The sequence below is a fragment of the Alligator sinensis genome, unplaced genomic scaffold (assembly GCF_000455745.1).
Source record: "Alligator sinensis unplaced genomic scaffold, ASM45574v1 scaffold392_1, whole genome shotgun sequence".
NCBI lineage: Eukaryota > Metazoa > Chordata > Crocodylia > Alligatoridae > Alligator > Alligator sinensis.
In genome coordinates, this window is record NW_005841898.1 from 3,977,248 (window position 1) to 4,001,094 (window position 23,847).

General features: G+C 40.7%; 1 protein-coding gene across 1 annotated transcript in view; it reads left to right on the forward strand.

Annotated features, from left to right (window-relative positions):
* KIAA2026 (KIAA2026 ortholog) overlaps positions 1–23,847 on the forward strand; it is a 97,326-nt gene that overhangs the window by 30,508 nt on the left and 42,971 nt on the right. Inside the window, 2 exon segments of the mRNA XM_025197549.1 lie at positions 1,078–1,278; positions 7,596–9,052. Of these exon segments, the coding sequence (XP_025053334.1) occupies positions 1,078–1,278; positions 7,596–9,052 (1,658 nt within the window).

The window sequence follows — 23,847 nt, forward strand, 5'->3', positions numbered from 1 at the left end:
CCAATGCAGCTCAGTCCTGTGCCCTGCCCCAGCTGGGCACCTTCTGCCCCAGTCCCACTCCCTCCCCCACACCCCTTCCCCCACAACAGACTTACCAACTGGACCCAGCTGCTCTCCTGGCCGCCTGCGTGCTGCGCTGCGGCTGTACTCACACTGCAGTTATCGGCCACATCAGTTCTGCATACCCCCTCCGGCCCTTTTAAGTATCCCTATGGGTACACGTACCCCCGGTTGACAAACACTGTTCTAGATAATTTGTAGGAGACAGAGAATTATACTATTATATCAGTCGTTGAAATTGGTGGCCGCCTGCAATAACTCATAAAAGAGTGTAAATTCTCTTGATTTTTGACAGGCCACTATGACAAATTGAATAAAAAGGGAAAGTGATGTCAGAAGTATTTTGTTTAATTAAAATAAATGTATTGTATTTGGGCTTGAAAATACAATGTAACACTGAATCATCTAGAATAGAAGGGTGATTATTCTTTTGTTTTCAGCTGTTTTATTCTGTGAAATAATGCAGTCTTAAAATTTTAAACTTTAACCGTTCTCAGTCACGTTGAGATTCCAAAAATTCATTTTGTTTCACAATGCTTCTGTACTGTCTTAAAAATGTCAGTTTCTCATCTTAGATGTGGTATCTTTTGTATCTCTAAATATTTACAAAATGAATATTTGGGATTTATAATTTATTAGGACAGTTTGATGCAACAGCAGGTACCAGGGGAACTGAAAGACAAACAGGATACAATGAAGGAGGAATATGACATTTCAGCTACAAGGCACTCACCAGGCTTGAACTCAGGACTCCTAGTTTGTGCTCTGACTTTTGAGCTGTAGGGCTCAGGTGATAGCTAGTCACAATTTTTGTTACTGCAGGTCTTTAAAAAAATAGCAGGGGTAGTTCATTTCATTTCTGGAACATTTGGCAATTCAAGCAGATGGATTGTGGTAACATTTTAACCACATCCATTTTTTCTAACTTAACCTAATTGTTATCTATTTAAAAATACATGTGGTAGATTACTGTTACTGAAAACAATTATCATGCATTGATTTTTGTTTTCTTTCTAGGCACTTGAGAGAGAAGACAACAATAGCAGTAACATCCAAAGGTTGCTATGGGTTAGAAGATGAGAAAGGAACAGCATGCACTTCAACGAGGCGTCGTTCCACACCTCGCAACTTAGTAGGGTTGACAACTGGCATGTTTGAGTCCATAATGGTTCAGGTTCTGAGACAAGAAGAACAGCTGAGATTAAAAGAAGAAAAGAGGTAAAAGAAATAAGTGAAGTTGTAGTTGTGCCTTTTCTTCTCTCAAATTTTTCTTCTTTTGTAGGCTAAATATTGCTGTATATGTTCCTTCTGGTGCAGAATTTACTTTCAAGATAGTGTAGTCACAAAGTAATCAGTTTTCATTCATCTCTTTTCTTATAAAATATTCTCAAATGCTCTGTGGGAGTTAAACAGCTAGTATTTTAACATCAGGAAATGTGTAATATATTTTGAAAGACTAGATACAAGACCAGCGTATTCCTTGTTTTCTGATTCTGGGTTTACTAGACCTCCCCATGACGATTTTCTTTGTAACTGCACAGTAACACTTGATGTTCAACAAGCTGTAATTTACAAATGATTTTATTCCATGTTTGTTCCAATAAGTAACTGTTACTACTAATTTTGTGTAATTTCTTATTTGCTTATTCTGACAAATTAAAAAAATAGGTGCATATTTCCAGATGGCATTTGATATGGTTAAAGTTCTGAAAAAAATGTTTTTCAGTTAGTGAAACTTGTAAGTAAGCATATGTAATAGTGATTTCATTTTGGCTTATCTCTGTAAAGTGAGAGGAAAGGGGCACATTTGAAAGATAAGATCTTCTGTTTCTATCATGAGTTAGTTTTGTGGGTGATCAATACATATCTACAACCAGCACACTTAGGAATCCGAACACAATTTTATTTTCATCATATTTAAATACAAATATTTTTTACTATACTGCTAATCAGGGATGCTTGTGTCAGCAGTGATCCTTTGGTCTGTTTTCTCATCATGCAGTCCAGCTTGTAGCTTGAGTAAAGCCAATAATCAAGAAAACACCTTTATATGTGAATAATAACATATGAATTATGGGTTCATATGGGTGACCCAGGGTGATCAGAGTCACCATTCATTACCTCTCATTTGGTAAGAGCTCTTTTGAGCTGGAGTTCTTGTCTGTATACATCCCAGTTGCCTGAAATTGACAGAAGGCAGAAAAAAGGCAATGTTAATGAAAAGGCCTTACTTAGATAAGATTATATCTACTGCAGCAGTTTTCAACACATTTAATTCCTAAATTTACTTTGAATGATTGCTTTTGGCAATATTTGTACATAAGTACTTAAATCATTCTTAAGAAGGGAAAATTTATAATGATCATTGGATTCTTAAAGATAGGCCAAACCATGAAGGTTAGCATAAGTACATTTAAAAAATGAAGATAATCTTGTAGTATCGTGTAGCATAACTGCAGTGAATAACATCTTGGTTGTTAGCATATTTCCCCATTGCAGGATTTCTTGGAGTTGCAGACTTCAGCGGCATTAAACAAATATGATTCCCAGCACAGAGTTTAAGATTGCTTATACATGTTCATATAATTTGGGAGAATTCTCCCAGTTTTGTTCTTCTGGTAGAGAAACTTACCTGGAACTGAGTGTACAGATATGCAAATGGTGGGGCCTGAAGAGGAGAGTTTGCACTGCTGACACTGTGCAGCCATGGGTGGGGGTGGGAGGGGTGGTAAGGAAAGGGTCCCTGTGCATACATCTCAGCATGCTCTGCAGGCTCCCTTAGTCTTGTTTGGTGGCAGATGGCATAGTGCATAGAGCAGCCCTGATTGGCTGTACCAGCCTGCTCATGATCGGCCTTTGTTTCCCTGCAGTACAATGTGGGGACTGTGAAGGGGATACATTCTGCTCCATGCTAGAATACAAGAGTCCAGTGAGCAACATAGTTTCCCTGGGGAGGAGGGGCAGGGAATGGTGGAAGACTGTGTTATCATCTGAGATAAGCCACAGCATGTACAGACATTTGCTGTTCCAGGAAAAACTCTCCTGGGAGTGTTTTAATCCTGTCTGTTCCCAGGTTATATTTCTTTTGGAGCTGCCATCTTCACTGTGTGAGAAAAAGCCTGAACATCTGTACACTTGTGATGTTTCCTGGGAGAGGAACAACTTTCCCAGGAGAAACTGAATGTCTGTACGAGGCCTAAATTATGAATGCTTTTTCTCATTTAGGTTTTAAAATCTGAACTTTCAGCATTACAGCACTGGCTGTTGCCATTTGAACTGAATAGCAGAGATTTTGCAGTAAATAATGGAGGTGCAGAACCTTCTCAAAGAAAGACTCAAAACCCTTTACCAGAACGTATTAGACAACCTACCATATTTACTTGAATCCAAGACAAGGATTCAGTATGCAGTGGGGGTGAAGCTTTGTCTTGGATTCAGGTCTTGGCTTTGGATTCATGTATTCGGCTGTTACGCTCTGGTCCCAAGGCTGGAATTATTGCCACTGCTGCTGCTTGGCTGGGATCAGGGTGGCATGAGGTGACTCATGTGGCAAGTGAAACATGTAGGACACTGTGCAGGCAATGGAGAGTGCGAGGGAGACTGCATGGACTAGGGGGGAGATTGCTCAGTATGTTGCCCAGGGTGAGCACAGGGGAGACTGTGCAGCAACATGCACATATCTTCCCCCAAAATCAGCCATCCAGAAGTGGAGTTTGTCTTAAGCAGGGAGGCTGATTTTTAATTTGCTGGAATAGAAGCACTATAGGAGACACTGAGCTAAAATGGCTGCCACTTCTGCTTCGGCAGGGGTGGGGTTCAGTGTTAACCCTCTCAACTGCTGGGGAAGTGGTAGCATTTAGCTGAATAGCCTCCAAGATGTCTGAGAATTAGAGAGCAGCTGCATGCAGTCTGTAGTGTCTTATTGAGCCTTGTCACATGGTCACATTTATTGTTTACAGGAACTTATATAAATAATTATTTATGGTAAAGAAGTAACAGTCTTGTTACTGCCCTTGCGAGGGTCTGGGGCCTAGCCTTGTTGCTGTTCTGCCACACCAGGAAATTCCTGCTGTCTCACACAGAATGTCTCCTGGGATACCACATTTCCTAGACATTATACTTCCAGGAGCACTCTGGGTTCAAGTGAATGTCATCTTTTTGCTGTCATAACAATTGTTATGATGTTTTCTGTTTGCTTATTGCATGCCACAGGAATTCCCCTGCAGAGGATTCCTACAGTGTGCTTATCAGGCTGTCATGCCCTGGCTTATGGCACATGTCTGCAAATGAGGAAACCTGCATGGGGGGTTCCCTGCTTGCAGATGCTTGTCTTGGGACCCTCCCACAGGGGATTCCCAGGGTATCTCACTGTCACGCCCCAACCTGGGGTGCAGCACCTGAGGCTGTTGTCTTGCAGGATCAGGGCCCTGAAGCTCTGGCCATAGCAGGGGCCTAACCCTGTGGGGACAGTGTCCTTGAGCAATGGTTCTAGATGCTAGTGAAGCTAATTGGCTATGCTGGGACATATCCCAACACAGTTGATCCCGCTCCAAAGATGATGCCTCTTTATATACCCTATCACAGTTGGCCATGAAAATCTTTTTTTCTACGTTCTGCCTTCCAAAAACAAGTTATGCGTTTTATTTGGGGGGAGGGGTATGTAAGAAAATATGGGAAAATTCTAAATGAGGCATGCCAGTGTACACTGGTGACTAACTCTTGTATACGAGAAACATCTCACCTAGAATTGCACTAGCCTAGTTTTGTCACCCAAGCAGCTCATAGCTAGTCTGTGATTGATCAGAATGCCCTGATCCATCTCTTCCTCCATTGCCTCCAATATATTAACCCACAATTTGTAGCAAAAGTTCCTGATTAGTCCACAAAAACATGGGTTTTCATTTAGTATATTACATTTCATATCATTTCTCTTTCATAATGTTACTGAATTCTTCTTATATAACAATTAGGTCCTCTTTGATGTAGGTGGTGCTTTCCAACTTTGTTTCATTTGCAAATTTAATAAGTACACACCTAGTTCTTGCACTGAGGTTGCTAACGAAATGTTAAACAGGATTGGTCCCAAGACACCCCTATCAGCCTCTTTCCAATTAGACAACTCCCCTTTCAGTAAAAATGGAGATGTTTAAAACATGTGACAGTTGAGTGATATTTGCTCGGGAGCTGGGTTTTTGGTTGTAGCTGTGTTGGTGAAGAACATAGGGAGGCAAGGTTCTGTGGGTATATATGATATCTTTTATTAGACCGATTGAATAGTTGCAAAGAACTTTTTTCCGACTACTCAACTGGTCTAGTAGAAGATATCACATCTACCTAAAGAACCTTGCCTGCCTATTTGCTTGGGCAGTACTCTTTACCTAAATTTTCTCACTCCTCCTCCTGCTCTGCTCAGGAAAATAGATTAAACTTACGTTAATGTAGGACTGAAGCTGGATAACAGAAGTAAAAGTGAATGTTTCCAATTAATGCAGCTACTTTGTATACATGGTTCTATTAATAGCATGCTTCCAATTTACTTACCTTTCTTATGCAAGTAGTTGTGTTGGAAGTCAGCAGGCTTACTTGTCTAACTTAAAAGAAGCAGGATTTGCCCCTGATGTTGTATGTATAATATGCCTGAATTAACATTCCATAATAATTTTGTACTCAAATTCTCAATTCCAGTTTTGCATGAATCAGTACTTTTCACCTGGTAGGCACATAAATAAAAAAATGCAGTAATATTAAGAAATTTCAGCTTGGAGCTCTTTTAACAAATTATTTGAGCTCCATTCTTATGATTTATGCCAGACAATATCTTCATTGACAGAGTTTTTGTTACTTGATATTACCTGACAGCTTATCTTTGGTTCTTTCATGCTTATATGCAGACAGTTTACACTATGAAAAATGTGGATCTGGGGTACAAAGATGTAGTCTAAACTTAGAGTTGTCTCTTCTGAAGTACTTTATACTTAATTTTATGTATACAATAGATGCTAGTATTCCCTAATACTTTTCTGTAATCAAATGGAGGACTTTTTACTTTATTTGGTCTGAATTTGGAAGGGGTTAATGCGTTCAGTGGACAGTTGACATCCTTTTGTTGTTTGCTAATAAGAGGAAAATATAACCCTTTGAAAAATAAGATGATCTGAATTGCTATATTGGGTCAGATCGTAGTACTCCCAATATGGTTGTTTCAGAAAACAGTGCATACTGTTTTCTAGGTGTTTCAGAGGAATTTGTAAGAAATCTTTCCAGCAGGAAATTCTAGAATAATTGGCCCTAAAGACTATTTCTTTCTAATCCCATCAGTTAGAGCAGTGATTCTCAAACTTTTTGGACTGCAGATGACCGTCAGCCCTCAAATTTCTTGTTAAAAAAATGCACCCTTGTCATTGAACTTGAAAATCAGATGCAATAATCTGTTGACCACAGTTCCAGAATCACTGAGTTAGTCCATCTGATGCCTTGAAGCAAGAATATGTCCCTATCAAAAACTTTCTCTCAGAGTCCAACTAATGTAACTCTGGATGTTCTCATGATTTATACAACTGACCTCTTACTTTTGGACTGAAACATATCATGCGGCGGTTAATTCCCATGGCTGCCTGTGTGCATAGTGGAACAGTTTCCTGCTATTGTTTTTAAAACTTGTTCCCATTTGGATTTAATTGAATATGCCTTCATATTGGTATTAAAATTAATAAGTTATTAAAATTAATAAAAAGTGCACAGTCTATCTTCTGTGTACCAGTTTTTTTAATATACTTCGTACATGTTTCATCTTAGTATTTTGTCTAAAGTAGTCACAGTTTTCTCAACTTATCTTTCTATCAGTTTTTTATAGGCTTCTAATTATTAATATTGTCTGTCTCTGAATACCCACTATTTCTGCTCTATCCCTTTTTAGATAGGGGGACCAGAACTGAATACATATTCCAGGTGAGGGTACACCATTTATTAATGGAATGACATCTCTTTTCATGTTTCTTTTCCATCCTGTTCTTCATTCATCCTAACGCTGATTTTCTTTTTGGACCACTATTACACATTGACTAGGACTCTTATGCAAGTAGGATACCACTTGTTAGGCTTGTAAATTTGAGTACACATCAGAAAGATGTGAAGTGACACAAGAGGTAATAAGGTAGGTGTTAGAGATTGCAGTACAGTGCTTTGATAGCAAAATCTTAACATAGCTGCATTTTAGTAGATTTTAAATGGGTAGGTGGTGAGCTAACATAGTTTTTGCTAGTAGGACAGCAGAAATGCTAGAATGCAAAAAAAAAAAAAAAAGATGCAGAAGTACGGGTAAAGTATAATTGTCTACAGTTTCTCATTTGACAGTCTGGCACAGTATGTACACCACAATAAAAACAAATTGAATTCTTATATTATGTACCATGTTCTTTGTTGCTTCTTTTTAAAAAATATGGATGTATGTCATTCTGTATTTCTGATTTTTCTCCTTCACTGTTTAAAAATAAATATGGTATCTAAACTTCTGTAAACTTTTTTCATTTTGATAGGCTACGGGAGCAAGAAAGGAAAGAGGCAGAGGAAGCCAGTCAAAAAGAAATAGAAGAATGGGAAAAGTCACTTTTAGCTCAAGCAGCCCCTACAAGGATGGAGACCATGTGGGAAATTCCAGCTATTGGTCATTTTCTTTGTTTAGCACAACAGATTTTAAACTTGCCGGAAATTGTCTTCTATGAGTTGGAACGCTGTCTTTTGATGCCTCAGTGTAATGCTTTTTTAGCTAAAATAATGACTTCTTTGTTAAGTCCTCCTCATTGCAGATCTACTTTGCATCGAAGACCAACTCTTCCTTACAGGACTTGGGAAGCAGCACTTAGACGGAAAGTACAGCAATGGTATACTGTGGTAGGGCAAACTGATAATCCAAATAGTTGTGCAGAAAAACTTGGGCTATCCCCCCAGTTTTTTAAAGTCCTTGGAGAAGTCAGTCCTTTGGAGGAAAAACCATTTCATGAGCTCCCATTCTACCAAAAAGTGTGGCTCCTAAAAGGCCTCTGTGACTTTGTGTACGAAACACAAAAAGATGTCCAAGATGCTGTGCTTGGGCAACCTATCCATGAATGCAGGGAAGTGATCCTTGGTTATGATTACTTGGAGAATGCATATGTTCATTTTCCACAGTTCTGTGGTGCAGATGTACGGATTTACAAACAAAAACCTTTCCAGGCTCCTGAATTTCCAACTCCACCTATTAAAGTAAAAAGAGTACCACGGATTAAATTGGAGAAAATGAAACGTGAGCATGTCAGCAAAAGCAATGGGGAAGTCCGAACTGGTGGTAGAGAAGAGCTCCTACCTCATTTCAAGACAGAACCAGGGAAAAGTGTGGTTTCTAGTGCTTGTAGTCCAGCAACAAAAATTGACTTGGATAGCTTTAGTGTCATCACAAAGAAAGAACTTAAATCCAGTTGTGAAATAAAAACTCACAGGGCCTGTGAGATGAGAAAACCTGGATGCTGTAAAGAGAACTTGGAGAAGCCAGTTGGTGGCTTGGAGAAACCAGGAGAAGTTGCTTGCTTTGGGGAACCTCTTAGCCCAGGAGAAGTCAGAGTTGTAGAAAATGGGGAGAAATGTGCTGAAGTTTCCACAGTAAAAACTGAGTCCAGCCCATTAAAAGAGAATACTCTTAAAACCTGTCAAATGCATGTGAATGGCAGTCGTAGTGATAACCCAGATGTGAATTGCCACAAAATTACTAAAGAAATGATGTTAGAGAATTCTCTGCGTAATAATCAAAAGCTAAAACTTACAAAGATGCGGGCAAAAAAGAAGAAAAAGAAAAAAAAGAAATTAAAAGATATTTTGAATGCAAATCTGCAGAGAAAACTTGATGATCTGCAGAGAAAACGTGAGATGCATCCATACCTATTCAAATCTTACAAACCTGAGATCCAGAATAAGTTGTTTATCATCAAAAAGAAAGCAAAACACAAAAAGCACAAATCTGGTAAGTTAATTTTACTATTCTAAAATGGTGGAGATGGTGGAATGTTCTTAAAACAAACTTTTTAACTGTGTTTCTGTTGTATTTCATTAATTATTTACAAATTATTAATTTATTTATACATTGGACAAGTATCATTACATTAAATATTCCTAATACTAGTTTTCACATGGAGGAATTTCACATCCAGTAGAAGGCAAGTATGGAATATGTCCATCAAATTATGAAACCTGACAAAACACGATTCACATGACTATTTGTCAGGGTGGCCCACACAAACACATTAACATAATTTACTGGGAGAGTTTTTTCTTGCTGTAAAAAGCATCTCGGGCCAGAACTGTAAAGTCATCAACACATGGCAGAAAATGTACTTTGGTGCTTTTTCACCTCACTTATAGCAGGTATGGAAATGTTCCTTCTTTTCCTGCCAATGATACCTGATTCTGTCTAGAGAGAGGAATTTTATAGCAATTACATGAAATACTTGGGGTTAGTGCTGAAATGAACCTTTCCAGTTGTAACAGTTGGAAAAGATTTGCTTTCAGGCTGTTGGAGAAGTGGAGGTACTTTTTAGGAGACTTGAAGTACAATATTGAAAATGAAAATCTGAATAACACATTTCTCCAAAAAGTCAGAATTTTCAGTGCTCCATTGTGAAATTGTTTTTAGTATAAATGTTAATGAAGACAAAAATCTGTATAAATACTGTATACCGTGTACTTCAGTTGTCTGATTTCTGTTAACTAAAGTAGTTTGTTTAAATGATTAAAAAAAAAAATTGAATATAAATTCTATTATACTAAAATGATGGGAGGAGACTGTTGATTTGTAAAAGCCTACATTTTATTTGCTCAGTTTTATGTTTTGAATATTGTCATAGTTCAACAGTTTAATTGTTCTTTAAGTTTCCTTTTTATAAACTAAACATAATGTTCAGTTCACAGGATTGAATCTGTTCTGCACAGTCTTTTATTCTGAAAGCTAAGCACTGTTCAGCAGTAACTGAACTATACAGTATTGCAAAATATTAAATGGCAGCAGAAATATTTGAGTTTACTGCCTGGGGGGAAGGCTTTTACCTAAATGTCTTTGTTTATGGCAGCAGCAGAACAGGAGTCCAAAGAAAGAAATATTAAAGCCTCCATCCTGGTTTACTACTGGTTTAAAAAGTACAGAAAACAATTTAAAGTACAGATTAAGTTTCATGTTTAATGCAGTTTTAATGTTAAAATAGGACCCATCTTTCATTTTACTGCCATATTATAGTGTCAGCCTCTTCTTAGCATATGCATTCAGGAGTATTTTAAAAGAAGGGATTTTCCAAAATACTTTCTGAAGTATTCATAGTGAAAAGTTTTCACATTTTGAATTTTATATCTGTTGGACTGGATAAGGGAGTGACCTTGCCATGTTGCAGTCAGTAGAAATTATGGCACTGACTGCATTGGGACCAGGAGCAGGCCCCAGATTGGAATAGATTTCTCTTGTAGAAGTGGGTAGTTAGTTGTGTTAGTCTGAAGTACCTACCCCTGCTCTCTGCAAGTCCACTCATAGCATCTGAATAAGTAGGACTTTACCTGAAAAGGTTCTTCATTTCTGAAAGAGTTAGGGCAGGGTGACACCTTACAGACTGCCTTCTTTCTCTTGTAGAAATGTATCTCTCATATATAACGATAGCTTATGCATTGTTTAGCTGAACAATGTCCATACTTTTTCTGAGCAAGATTTGATGGAGAATGTTGTTGTAACCTAACCCCCAGGTGTCAGACTTTGCATACGATCCAACCTGTGGGAGATACGGAGCTCCTCATAGGTTGGATCTGGACATGGCAATGGAGCAAGCAGTGGCAGCAGAAAGGTAAAAAGTGGTAGAAGGTGCGAGGGCTGACACAGACATTGTTTGCCCTGCACAGCCAGTGTGCATCCCTAGTAGGGCTCTGTGCCCCAGATTTCAGCGGCAGTCCCTACCCCTGAATTCTTGGCCCCTTTATGAGTCCCACAGGCTACAAAATATAGTTCTGCTAACTGAATCTGGGCTGCAGGCCACAAGTTTAGGCCCTGCCTATTCTGTGCTTTGCAATAGACGGGGAGCTGATACATATTTATGAATTCTAAGAAATAACTTGGTTTATGACCTTCATATGTTATCTAGTCTGTGAGGCAGAATTACTGTATAGTTATTTTTATAGTTTGTTAGAACTGTGTGTGTGTCAGTATTGATCTAACTTGTTTTAGGTGTAGTGGAATGTGGGGTTTTTATGCATATAATATTCAAATTCAGTGGGGACTGTGGAAGAAGAGTAGCACAATAGCTTTCCAAATAAGAATACCTAAGCATAGGCATGGAAGAGAATGGCCTTCTAGGCTGAAGTGAAGTGACCGATTTGCTGAGATGGGAGTCTAGAGATGAAAAGACCTACAGATAGTTTAATAAATCTTCATCCAGGCAAAGCAAGGGTGAGTTTCCAAGGGCTAGCCAGGGGATGGCTAGGCAGTAAGATGCTTTGACAGAGAAATTCTACAGAAGAGCCTGTAGGAAACTAATCTCGTCAGGGTCACCATGTGGAAGAGATGGTTAAATAGTTTGTAAGCTAGACCTCTGCAGTGTATGCTTTTGTTTTTTGATCTATCCGCTCTTCAGTGGTCTAAATAAGGGTTCTCCAGATAGTAGCCCATTGTCTGTTTGTGGCCCATGAGGGGTTAACATGCGGCCCCAGGCTTCTGTCCAGTTGACACTGACTATTACTTTGGGGGTCGCAACAGTCTTTGGGATCCCTCTTCGTCCTTCAGCTTCTGTTTTTTGCCCCCTACTCCTGGGGGCAGGATGGTGCAGCGGTAGAGGGCTAGGATGCAGCCCTCTACCGCTTCTTCCTCCCTGTTTGTGTAGCAGGGAGGAAGAAGCTGGGTTGTGCGTGCTGCATGTTCAGCGAAGGAAGGATCCAGGCTGCCTGTTCTGCATGCTCAGGGGGCTGCCTGCACAGTGTGCATAGCTGGGAGGCAGGTAGAGTGCTGTGCACCCAGTGGAGGTAGAGTTAGGCTTCCTGTCCAGCAGCGGTGGAATCAGGAGGGGGGTTGCCTCTGTGGGTCCCATCTTTCCAGAGGTTGGACAACAAAGGGGTTGAGCAGCATATAAGCCTGGGCCTGAGCCAAGCCAGGCACTCTAGCCCTGCAAGCCACTGGATGAAAAGCTCCTGGCCAGGAGGACTGCAGGAAGATGCTGGGTTGATTGCAGAGCTGCTCTAAGGACTGCCAGCAGAATACTGGTGTATTATGGAGGAACACTACCCCAGGTAAGGGGAAGCCTTGCTGCAAGGCAGTGAGTAGTTGTCATTTGCTATACCTAGAGTAGGTTGGTTGTTACAGCCAGTGTGCTTTGTTCCCTTTGTTACAGTTTACTACTGGTGGACTTGGTGGGACTAGAAAGGGGAGATGTGGAGGTCCCAAAGTGCCAGGGAGTCATGTGAGGTTGTGGCTTGCCAGAGCAGGGTGCAAGCTTCAGTGTAGCCTGAGGGGCAGAGATAGGGCTGGAGAGCCCACAGCCTAGAGAGGTGCAGCACCTGCGGCCAAGGGGCTACAGCTCAAGAAGGGCAGAAATTAGGAGCCTGAGAGGCAAATGGTGCCAGGGGACCCACAGCCCAGGAGGAGAGAGATAAGAGTCTAAGAGGGTGAGAGAAGGGCTGGAACCCAAGGAAGCAGGCCCGATGCAGTGGGTCTAGGCCAGGGGTGGGCAAAGTCTGGCCTGTGGGCCAGATTGGGCCTGCAGTGGACTCCATTTCCCAACAACCCCTGCTTATGTTGCTGTAGCCAGTTTCCATAGAGACCCTAGCAGCGGTGGCTGTGTGACTGAGTGGGGCCAGGGTTTCCATAGAGACCGACCCCAGCAGCATTGGCAAGGGGCTGCTCCGGGACGGGGATCCTGTGGCAGTGACAGTGTGGTCCGGAACCGGAGCAGATCTGTGATCTGCCTGTGTGCCCCGGACTGGGGCGTTCAGGCAGTGGCTTGTGGCTCTGCCCCAGCTCCAGACCATGCTGTCCCAGAGCAACTCCCTGCCCAGCCATGTGCCCTTCCAGCACTGCTGGGGCTGGTCTTCATGGAAACCCTGGCCCTGTGCCACAGCTTTTGGGGATCCCATGGAAACTGACTGCAGTGACGTGGGCAGGGACTGCTGGGAAATGAAGTGCAGCCGCTGGCCTGATCTGCCATTTTGCCTACGCCTGGTCTAGGCCATAGGGACCAGTCAAAGCAGTGGGATGGAAGCTGGGCAGGGTGAGGCCCCAAAAAGGGAGAAGATGCCTAAAGTGGCCTAGTGGTATGGGGCAAGGTACCCACCTACATGAAGACCAGAAACAGCTGTGAGGCTTGGGCGTAGCTGTAAGGGGAAATGAGGCCATGTAATTAGCCCTGAAGGTGAGCACAGGCACCTGTATTCATGAGTGTAAGACCAGGCTTCGGGAGCCCTCAGGCAGCCCCTCTTTTTCTAAAAGATAAATGTATCAAGGCATGGCAGGCAAGGGGAGGGGGAGATTGCCCAAAGAGAGCAATGGTGATGAAGGGTAAGGGGGTGCCAGGGCATCATGGCCACCCCTGGAGCGGGACCCTTTTACACTTCCTTTGCAATCAGAATATCAGAAAGTATTTTACTGGATAGGATTCAGACTCTGAAATTCAGGTAATACTTTCCTTAAGAGTCAGGTGATTACATTTTACAGCGTTCTGTATGCTGCTTCCTCAAGTCTCGCCCTCAGCTTCATTTCTATTCTCAGGGTATAAAAAACTTTTGTTACTGTACTATCATCTGTAATATAGAGGTAGAAAGCCTATTAACTTAGTTCATCAGCATAACATAAAGTAGTGTACAACTACTATTTTTGTTGCAAGTTATAACAGGGTTCTGGATGCATCAGACCTTTGTGTTTGTCGGTTGGCACTGTTATCCTCAAAAATGTATTCAGTGAGGTTTCTTTGTATTTACTGACATTATTCTGTGTTGAGTCAATTTAATTGATTTGCCTGTTGAGACCTGCTCTGATGTTTTGAGCACGTACAGATGCTGACAGTGTAAACATAAAATTCCATTTCTCCACTGTCTGGATTCCTGAAGTTGACATCTTCCCTGATGGAGAAATGCCGGGAAAGAATAGACTAGAACCTACATTTTTTAAATAATTGCCTTCAAACTAGAATTCATGTGCCCCCTATATTTCTTGAAACAACATGGAGTGGCTAAAGTGTATCCTATACTCTCATCCAAAGATAATCAAGTATTACTGTTTTTGTTTACAGAGTGCCCAGGTCAGCAATTTGAAATGTATTTTGGAAGGACGAGGGAAGTATTTATTCCTAGAGTGATGGAAAATGTTAGAATTTTTGGCGTTGATGATGCTTGGAGGTTGTTATGTGAGCTCAGCTTTATTTCATTATGGCTGGCTAATAGCAAGTATTCGTGTTTTTTCTTAAGAGACTTCCTACTTTTAGCGAATCTGATGCCATGGAAAACTTCTCTTGAAAGCTCTTTGCTGAACATACTTGACTGTTACTAAAAAATGTTATCAAGGGCCACAAGCCTCAAATGCGAGCCTCAAATGCAAGCCATCTTGTTTACCTACTTTTTGTTTAAGAGGTTCCAATTTTTGGAAGCTTTTCCATTTTCAAGTTGACAGGAAATCCTTACAGGATATCATTTGAGTAACAGTTGCAATTCATTGTCAATCCAGCCTCGGACTCGCACTACTTTTTATAGCACTACAAAACTTGAGTGTCCATACATTCAGCCTGTGTGTAGTGCTATAAAAATGGCAGGTTGACTACAGAAAAGTTCCTTTATCAAACAGGAACTTCTTTGTATCACTACCTTTTGTAGAGGTACTTGTAATGTATGGACAGTTGTATATAGTGCTATGGAGGTTCTCTTGGACTTCCAGCATGCTGCAGTGCTCCACTTTTTCTTCTCTCCCCTCCTTCCCAGGACCTCTACTGGAGATCCTTCTAGTTGAGACCTGTGGCAAGGACTGGAGGAGGAAACTTGTACTGCCATCATCATTTGTATGTATTTGTTGTATGAGTCTCCAAATTTTTCAGTCTAGCATATTTCACAGGCACTAAAGCTTTAAAAAAAAGTCATTATTTCTTGAAACTTTTATTCAGTACTTGCTACTCCAAAGCCAAGAAGGAGCAGAAAGCTGTGTGTGTGTTGGAAAAAGGAGATAACTTAAATATACATGTCCCTAGGACACAGGAGAAAAATTATGATCACTTCTCTCTAGGCATGTCTGAGTTCAAACTGAATACTGCACCCAGAATGTTTTAATTTCAGTGTGTTGGTCTTTGGTTTCATTCTGTCAAATAAAATGGAATAGCATAGTCCTGTGATTATAGGCAATTTTTGTATTCTGTGTTATTTTAATTTAGAAAAGGGAAATAGAAGCAATGAATCTGAATTGGAAGCGAGGAATTGTAGAAAACTGATATTAGAAGCAAACATAAGGGAAAATCTATAGTTAGCACGGTTAACAATAATAGACTTTTCAAGTGTTTGTGGAAAAAGAAAGAATCTTAATGATGATAGTTGATTGCTATTTGAAAATGTTAAATTTGTTAATAGTACAGAAAAAGCAGTAGGGTTGAATAAGAATTTGTTTTGCATTTGGGAATAATTCAGGTTTTATCATTTCATCTGATATCAATGAAATGTTTTCCCATTCCAGCAGTAACTGAGGAGGATGTTAAACAGCAGATATTAATATTGGACCTTAAGTCCGATCTATGTGGCTTGCATCAGATCTATGTAGCTCCTATTTAAGAGTTTAAAAGAGCTAGACAAGGTCCTCTTTAGTTTGTTTTTTCAGTAAAACCTTTTTTGATTTATAACACCGGAAAAGTTGCAGGTGACTGGGTACTGGCTAATACTGTGCCAGTATTTAAAAAGGATAAGTATGATACCTGACACGGATCTGAGGCACAGAAATGGAATGGCTGATGCAGGGCTCAACAAGAAGTGAAAAGAAGATAGTATAAGCTATGCCAATTGATGAGAGTTTGTGGAAAATAAAACTTGATATCTTCATTATTGATTGACATCATAAGTTTGGTTCATGAAAGTTGCCTTGTTTATGTAGTGTGCTTAGATTGCTGTAAGGCGTTTGACTTCGTACCATTCAAAAATTGAGATTTTGTATTATTGTAGTTTCTTAATCAACATATGGATTTAAAGCTCTCTGACAGGTCTCACCTTTTAATTACCATTATCAAGTGAACATGTTTTAATGGAGTCCCACAGAAATCAAGTCTTGCCCTTTTACTCTTTAATCTTTATCAATGACCTGGAAGAACACAAAAATCATTACTGATAAAATTTACAATTGACAATCCAGGGGAGTGGTAAATAATGATGAGGACAGGACATTGATCTACTACCACCTGGATTGCTTGGGAACCTGGGTTTGAGCAAACAGTATAGTATATGTTTTAAGGTCATCTAGGGAAAAAGCAAAATCCATGCTTGAGGGATGACTAAATGAGCAGTATATGGAAAAGATTTGGGAGAGGTTACGTGAATAATGAGCTGTGCACGAGCCCCTCAGCAGTGGCCATGTAAGTTTATGTGATCCTTATATGAATTAAATACGAATCTCGAGAAGGTATAGAGAGACTTTATTCCCTCTGACACCAGTGTGGCCATTATTAGAATTATTGTATCCAATTCTGGTATTAGCAGCACTGGTTCCAGCAGTTCAAAAAGGCTATTGCAGAGGTTTCAGAGAAAAGCCAGTTAAATGATAAAAAGATTAAAAAACCATGCCTTTGTAATTGAAGACTTAAGGATCTTAAAATGTTCAGATACAGAAAAGGTGAGGTTTATGAGATGACTTAGTTTATAAATACCAACATAGTAAACAGAAATTTGATAATGGAGGGCTTGGCTCTTCAGTTTAGGAAACAAAGATGGAACAAAATCCAGTGCCTAGAAGCTGAAGCACAGACTAGAAACAACATGCAGAATTTTAACAGGCAAAGAAGTCTAACAGATTATGACTTTGCAATAAAGAGAGAATTGAACCATGATAGCAGTGTACAAAAAATTGGAGCTGTGCTGTAGGAGGCGGTCATAGTTTGGTGCCTCTGGTATCCAAATTGTCAATGGCAGCTACTGAAAAAAATCAGGTAGATTTTTTTTCTTCAGCTTTCCCACTAAAAGGTAAGAGAAAAGTTTGCCTTATTAGATGTGCAGTTCCTAAGGATATGTTTTCAAACGCCTGGGCCAGGGTTGTTTGGGATATAGCATAATTTCTTATCCTGCATAAATCTGCTGCAGAACAATGTAATACTTTCTGGTGTTTTGCTAAGCCTTAAATAACAAGAGACCATTTTCTTGAAAAGTAGGCGATTCAGACATAGTAATGAATAAAGTCCAGCATGAAGTATATGCCAACAAATTTGTTTTACCTTGTCCTCTAAGAGTCTGCCTTGAGCTGCACTTCTGTTGATAGCCAAACGACAGTATTTTATTTTAATCTTAGCAGTCTGCCTCAAGTAGCAATCAGAATAGTTCATACTTGCTAACAAGGCATCCAAAGGAAATTGGACTTGCTGTTTATGCTTTGTGAATAAGAAGTGACATTTTAAAATGTCTTTCCAAATGACAGCAGCATTTCAAAGGTGGGGTAATTTTTTTCAGAAGTTCTTTTGGTGGATATGTACAATATCAGGAGTATTTTTTGTAATCTGGGTCTGTGCTAATTTGATCTGCCCATGCTCATGAGTAGTTTATGTTAATGTGGGCCAAATTGGCTTTGTTTTGAGCTCTTCTTCCTTGATCCCCACAATTATTAATGCTGTTTTTATTCTTTTTGCAATACCATCTGCTGTTTCAGTTTCAAAGTTTCTGATGTCAGCAAAAAGAATACATCATTTCTCATCCTGCAGATCTGTACCAGATCAAAAACTGTTCTGCATCTGTGTGGATCCATCAGCAAATACAGTATTAAAGCTATTCTTACATGCTTCTGAGACGCCTCCCTAAGGTTTTGCAGTTTCTTCTGCGCCTTTCATTTCATAACTTTTTAATATGCTGTAGTTCGACCTTCAGTTAAGTTTAATTTTGCTTCCCAAATTGCAGATTATTTTAAAAGTTCTCTAACACTGCTACAATATCTATTTATTGTCTTAGTTACTGTCCAAATTGTGTTAAATAAAATGCTAAATATGGATTTGCATGTTGATTTTCTTTTTCAGAGCAATATTGTGATGATATATTTTGTGGATATTTTTGTATAGTCTCCTTGAATTTCACATGAACAGAAAGATGTTCTATCTACTTACAGGAGGGCTAGCCATATCAGGAAGGCTCTTATGCTCTAAGCAGATCCTAAAAAAAAACAAGCAATCTTTCTATCATTAAAACCTTAGATAATTAGTTTTTGAGCCTTCAGTTTTATCTATATTCTGTGGTGTGTGTTTCAGGTTTTCATTGTTAAGTTTTGCTGATTTCAAAAGATGCTTTAGGTTTTTTTCCATAAACCTGATAGGGCACAAAGCCAGAACCATGTGTCCAATTGTGAATCTTACCTTTTTCCTTTTCCACTGGTTTATGGAAAGAACTACAAAGATTGTCATGATCAACAGATCTTTCTACCTACTATTATACTTTTTTCTTCTGTTCTATCACCCTATTAGCTTGCCAATAGCATTGTATGTTTCAGATGCTAAAAAAGGTTCCATTTTTAGCCTTTGGGTTTTAACCAGCATGTAAACCAAGAAGTAATTTGCAAATTTAACTTTTTGGCCTTAATGCAACCAATTGCATGTTTAAGGTTAGTGCATATTATTAGAAAGAAGCCATCTCCCTCCTAAAATCGTATAAGATTATGTTTTGTGGCTAAATCAACTGATTAAATTTTAGTTTAATTTATGAGAGAACCTACTGTGGCTTGGCTGAAAAATGCAATGTTTGCATGCTTTTTGCCTCATTCTTTACACACCCTCCAGATGCTATAATGAATGAGACAGAGTCCTAAAATCAACATCTGTGTTCATTATCCCACCTGATTTGTTCAATGATCAGTGATTCAGGCATTGGTCCTGTGGGGATGTGATTATATGTGATCATGCTGACATAATGCAGTCACATAAGCGAGTAAATTTAAGGTTTTACAGACAACAAAGTCTGGCATTTCTTAGCTTTTGAGTATTTCTTGGTAAACTTAACATTCAGTTAATATAGTTTTGTTATATATATTTAAACACAAAGGAGTTTCCTTTTACATAATAATGTTTTGCGCTTGAAAATTTCTCTTGGATATAGCAAATAGAATGTTGTTAGTTTCTTTAACTGAAGTGAGAAAGCATTCAGTTTGTAATCCTTATCATAACTAATATAGCAAATGCAAACTGAGATCAAAATAAACATTTCCCTATATCTAGAAAGAAAACTTCATTGCTGTAACTGCTGAGCAAGGAGGGGCAAATGCTGCTGTTAGAGTAGCTAAAAACAACTGCTTATGTTACAAGTAAAGTGACTTGGGGGAGAGCTGCCAACCTCACCCCCAAACATGGAGCTGCCAGTGGCCTTACCACCGCAAGATGGGGCTTCTCCATGTGTGGATTGAATCAGTAATAACTATCCGTGCTCCCAGTAGAGGTGATTTCTGCCACTCACGTTTCAGATTCTATGAGTGTGCATGTTTGAAGGTAGGGAAATTGTATGTAATAACTTACTGCAGGGGAGGGGCAGGATATATGCATGGATAAATAGAGACATACTGACAGAGGAGGTATGTGCATCTAATAGATAAATGGATATTATAAGATGACAGAAGAAGCATAAACTCAGACATTAGAGAGAAGCATTAATTGATATATCTTGCCTCTCTTTGTACAGGGCAACCTTGATTCAGTGATTTTGTGTGTGTGTGTTGTGGTAAGCAGCATTAACCTGCTGATTTGATCTAAGTTTTTATAATGGAACAGTGGTAATTGCTTTCTGTTTGTATATGGAAGCTAGCATTTAATTGAGGGCACAGAAGTTAAACTAGCAGGAAATTTCCGTTTGGGGGGACTAGTCAAGAATAGGTGTGGCTTAGGATGGAAGTGTGCTTTGGAGAAGCAGAATAGTTTAGTCCCTCCAGGCATCAGATAGATCCTTTTTTCCAGCTCTGAAAACATGTATATAGTTTAACAATTAAAATATAAGACAGTATGTACAATACACCTTGAAAGGTAATGTTTATAGTACGTAGCTAAGTACAAGATGCTTCTAGCAGATATCAATATACTGCTGATTCATATGTTAAAATAAAAGAATGTTTTAAACGGTGCATTTAACTTAGTAGAAATTCAAACACTAGCTTTATTATGAAAAATGAAACTTGTTGGAATATCTAAGGTTAAATTGCACATGCAAGATTGGTGGGGCAGGTTTCTTTTTTTCAGAGAGAGAAAATGCATGAAGTGTTTGAGTATGCCTTTGAAGACTTTTACTTACTCTGTCTGGAGTGGAGCAGAGCTGCACTGTCACTGGAAAGAGCATAGAATACTGAGAGGTCTCTATCAAGAAAATACCAGAAAAATACCTCCTTTTCAAAATCTATTTGAGCTCTGTCTTTTGAGATTTTTCAGGAGAAATTCTATCAACTGAAAACATACCTTTTAACATTTGGAGAACATAAACACTGATTTTTTGGAATTTGTGAAGGATCAAAAACCTTCTCTGGCTTCAGTTTTGACAAAAGAAATTAGAATTTGCATCTCTATATTATTGTATAGATATTACAATATCTCTATATTACTTTTAAAATTACGTGAGGTGGTTACTTAAGTTCTGAGTCAAGCACTCCGAAGTTAAGAAATGCCAGAGCAAAACCTGGTTGCATAATCTTAATTTCACCTTATTGGCTTTTAGAAAAATCAGGCTGAATCACTCCAGAAGTTTCATCATGTAGCATTATATAATACCTACATGCTTCCTCAGCAGACTTGGAACATGGACTAATGGAGTAATGGGCTGCAGTTTAAAGTTGTCATCCTCTATCTGAACTAGTGTTAGATGTGTATGAAACACACACTTGCCAGTACATTTCACCTATATTTGGTGATGAAGAATGATGTTATTGGTAATAGTGGGTCTCATTTTAGATCTCAGATGAGGGTGTGTTCCAGTGGCCACAGACTCTTCTGCCCATTCCCCCAAAACTGACTCCTTTTACCTTGTCCCTCTAATTTATCCTTGTATCAGACGCATCCGTTACCTTTCTTTGGCTCCTTGTTGCATCCTCATTGTAGAGCTGGTCTTAATAATTTCCCTTTCTGGGATTGCTGTCCGATTTAGAGTGAACTTCCCCTTTCCATGACTTGTCCCACCAATATGAATTTCCTCCTATTCACACAAACCGTTTTTCTCACCGTCTCCCAACTTCATTCAGTTTCAGTCTCTTTAACTCATTTCCCCAGTTTCTTTGTCCAACACGTCAAAGTTTTCTGCCTGGAGCCCTCAGTTGCTTGTCAAAGATCTGTTTCCCCTCCTTATGATTTGTAATCATAAGGAGGGGAAACTTAATCATAAGGAGGGGAAACTTAAGGAGGGGGCTGGACTCAATGATCTTCTGAGGTCCCTTCCAGCCCTAATGTCTATGAAATCTATGAAATAATCCAAGTCTCTTTGTCCAGCTGGTTGTAGGGCATTCATTTGGATGATTTTTAAAAAGGAATGGGAAGCTCAGCTGCAGCTATTAATCTGTAAAGGCTGTGGCAAATACTGTTCTTGTCATGCTTTACACGTGCATTTAGGGAGATAAAAAGCAAATGGCCACATGTTTACACTGTTGGTCCCACTAAAAAAAAAAAATGGCTGATCAGACAAAAAAATGGCAGATCTGTGACAAAATTGTTGCTTTTCCGAGCAGCAGCTGCTTTGTCACTGGAAGCTCTTTCCACTGCAAATGTAACATTATTGTAGGTCTGAGAGGGTCCCGGTAACCCACAGTCCCTCACTCTCATTCGCTTCTTCCAAGAGGGCAGGGGGAAATGGCTGGCTCCCTGATTGTCTGCCCAGCATTGCTGTCCTGGCACCCTGCCCCTGCTCTGTGCTGCTAATCAACTGATTGGTGGGAATGGGCAGGGGTGGTTCTGTCAGGGTACCAAGGCCTGGAGAGTTCCACCTGCTGGCCTTGCCACTGGCCCTTGCCCAGTGTTCTGACTGCTGACCTGGGGCAGCAGCTATTGCTGCAAGTGCGCCACTGGTTTGTTAAAGTTGGGGAAGGGGCAGGGAGTATGCTTTGTCTCTCCCTCACCCCTACTACAGGTGGCTGGGGTCTGTCAGAAGAGTAGATTCAAGCTCTTCTCCAAAAAATGTAGTTGACATCCAGAGTATGAGGGCTTAAAGATTTCTTGTTTTAATCCTGACACAACAATACCAAGTAAAGGAAAGCCCTTACTAGCAGTTACAGTGGAGGCGGGCAAAGTCCAGTTGGCAGTAGACTCCATTTCCCAGCAGCCCCTGCCCATGTGGCCGGGACTGACCCCAGCAGCAGCTTCGCTGTGATAGCTCAGGGCTGGGGTTTTCGTGGAGACCAGCCCCAGCGGCACGGGCAGGGCATGTGGCAGGGTGGGGAGCTGCTCTGGGGTCGGGCTGGGATCTTGCAGCAGTGACAGCGTGGTCCAGAGTTGAGGCATAGCCATGATCTGCATCCTGCCTGCTTCAGGCAGGAACGTGCAGGCAGTGGATAGTGGCTCTGCCCTGGCTCCTTGCAGCAGTGACAGTGCGGTCTGGAGCCAGTGCAGAGCCATGATTTGCTGCCTGGACACCTCTGCCTGGACTGCAGATTGTGGTTCAGTCCCAGCTCTGGACCATGTTAAAATCATAGAAATCACAGAATCATGTTTCATAGTTGGTAGGGTCGGAAGGGACCTGAGCAGATCATCAAGTCCGACCCTCTGCCAGGGCAGGAAAAAGTACTGGGGTCAAACGACCCCAGCAAGATGTTCGTCTAACCTCCTCTTAAAGACCCCCAGGGTAGGAGCCAGCACCACTTCATTTGGAAGTTGATTCCAGGTCCTAGCCACCCTCACTGTGAAGTAGCGCCTCCTGATGTTGTCACCACCAAGATCCCAGCCCAGCCCTGGAGCAGTACTGCGGCCTGCCAGCGCTGCTGGGGCCAGTCTCCATGGAAACCTCGGCCCTATGCTCTCAGCACAGCTGCTACTGGGGTCTCCATGGAAACTGGCTTCAGCCGTGTGGGCAGGGGTTGCTGGGAAATGGAGCCACCATTTTTCCCACTCCTGAGTTAGAGCCTAAAGCCTGCAGAATTTTACTAGTGCATATTGTGGCAGGCCAGTAGGGGGCACTCCTGCATTGAGCCACCCACCTCACTGTGCCTGACCACCTTCCAGGCTCCGAGTGCCTCCCTGGGGGCGCCTCACGTCTGACTGACCCCCTTCCTGGAGCACACCCACTAGCCTGGGGGTAACACTGCCACCACCCAGGGCTGGGCTTTATTCTGGCTCTGTGCACCGTGGAAAACACAGGCCTAGTAGCCCTCAAGGGTACTTGACTTCTTCAAGCACTTGGGAGTGCTTCTCTCAGAAGCACAAGTAGTCTCCCTTAGTCAGCTGAACCAAGGGGACCCCAATGCATAATCTAGACCTACATCCAATAAGTCTCCCATGCTAGGTACAAAGGAGAACTTTTTTGGTTACAAAGGGTAGGGTTGCAATAGGGTACAGAGTAGAGCAATATCAGAGAAATCCCATAGAGCAAACTGGCATGGCTGGGGAGGCTTTGATCATGCATCTGAGTTACTTG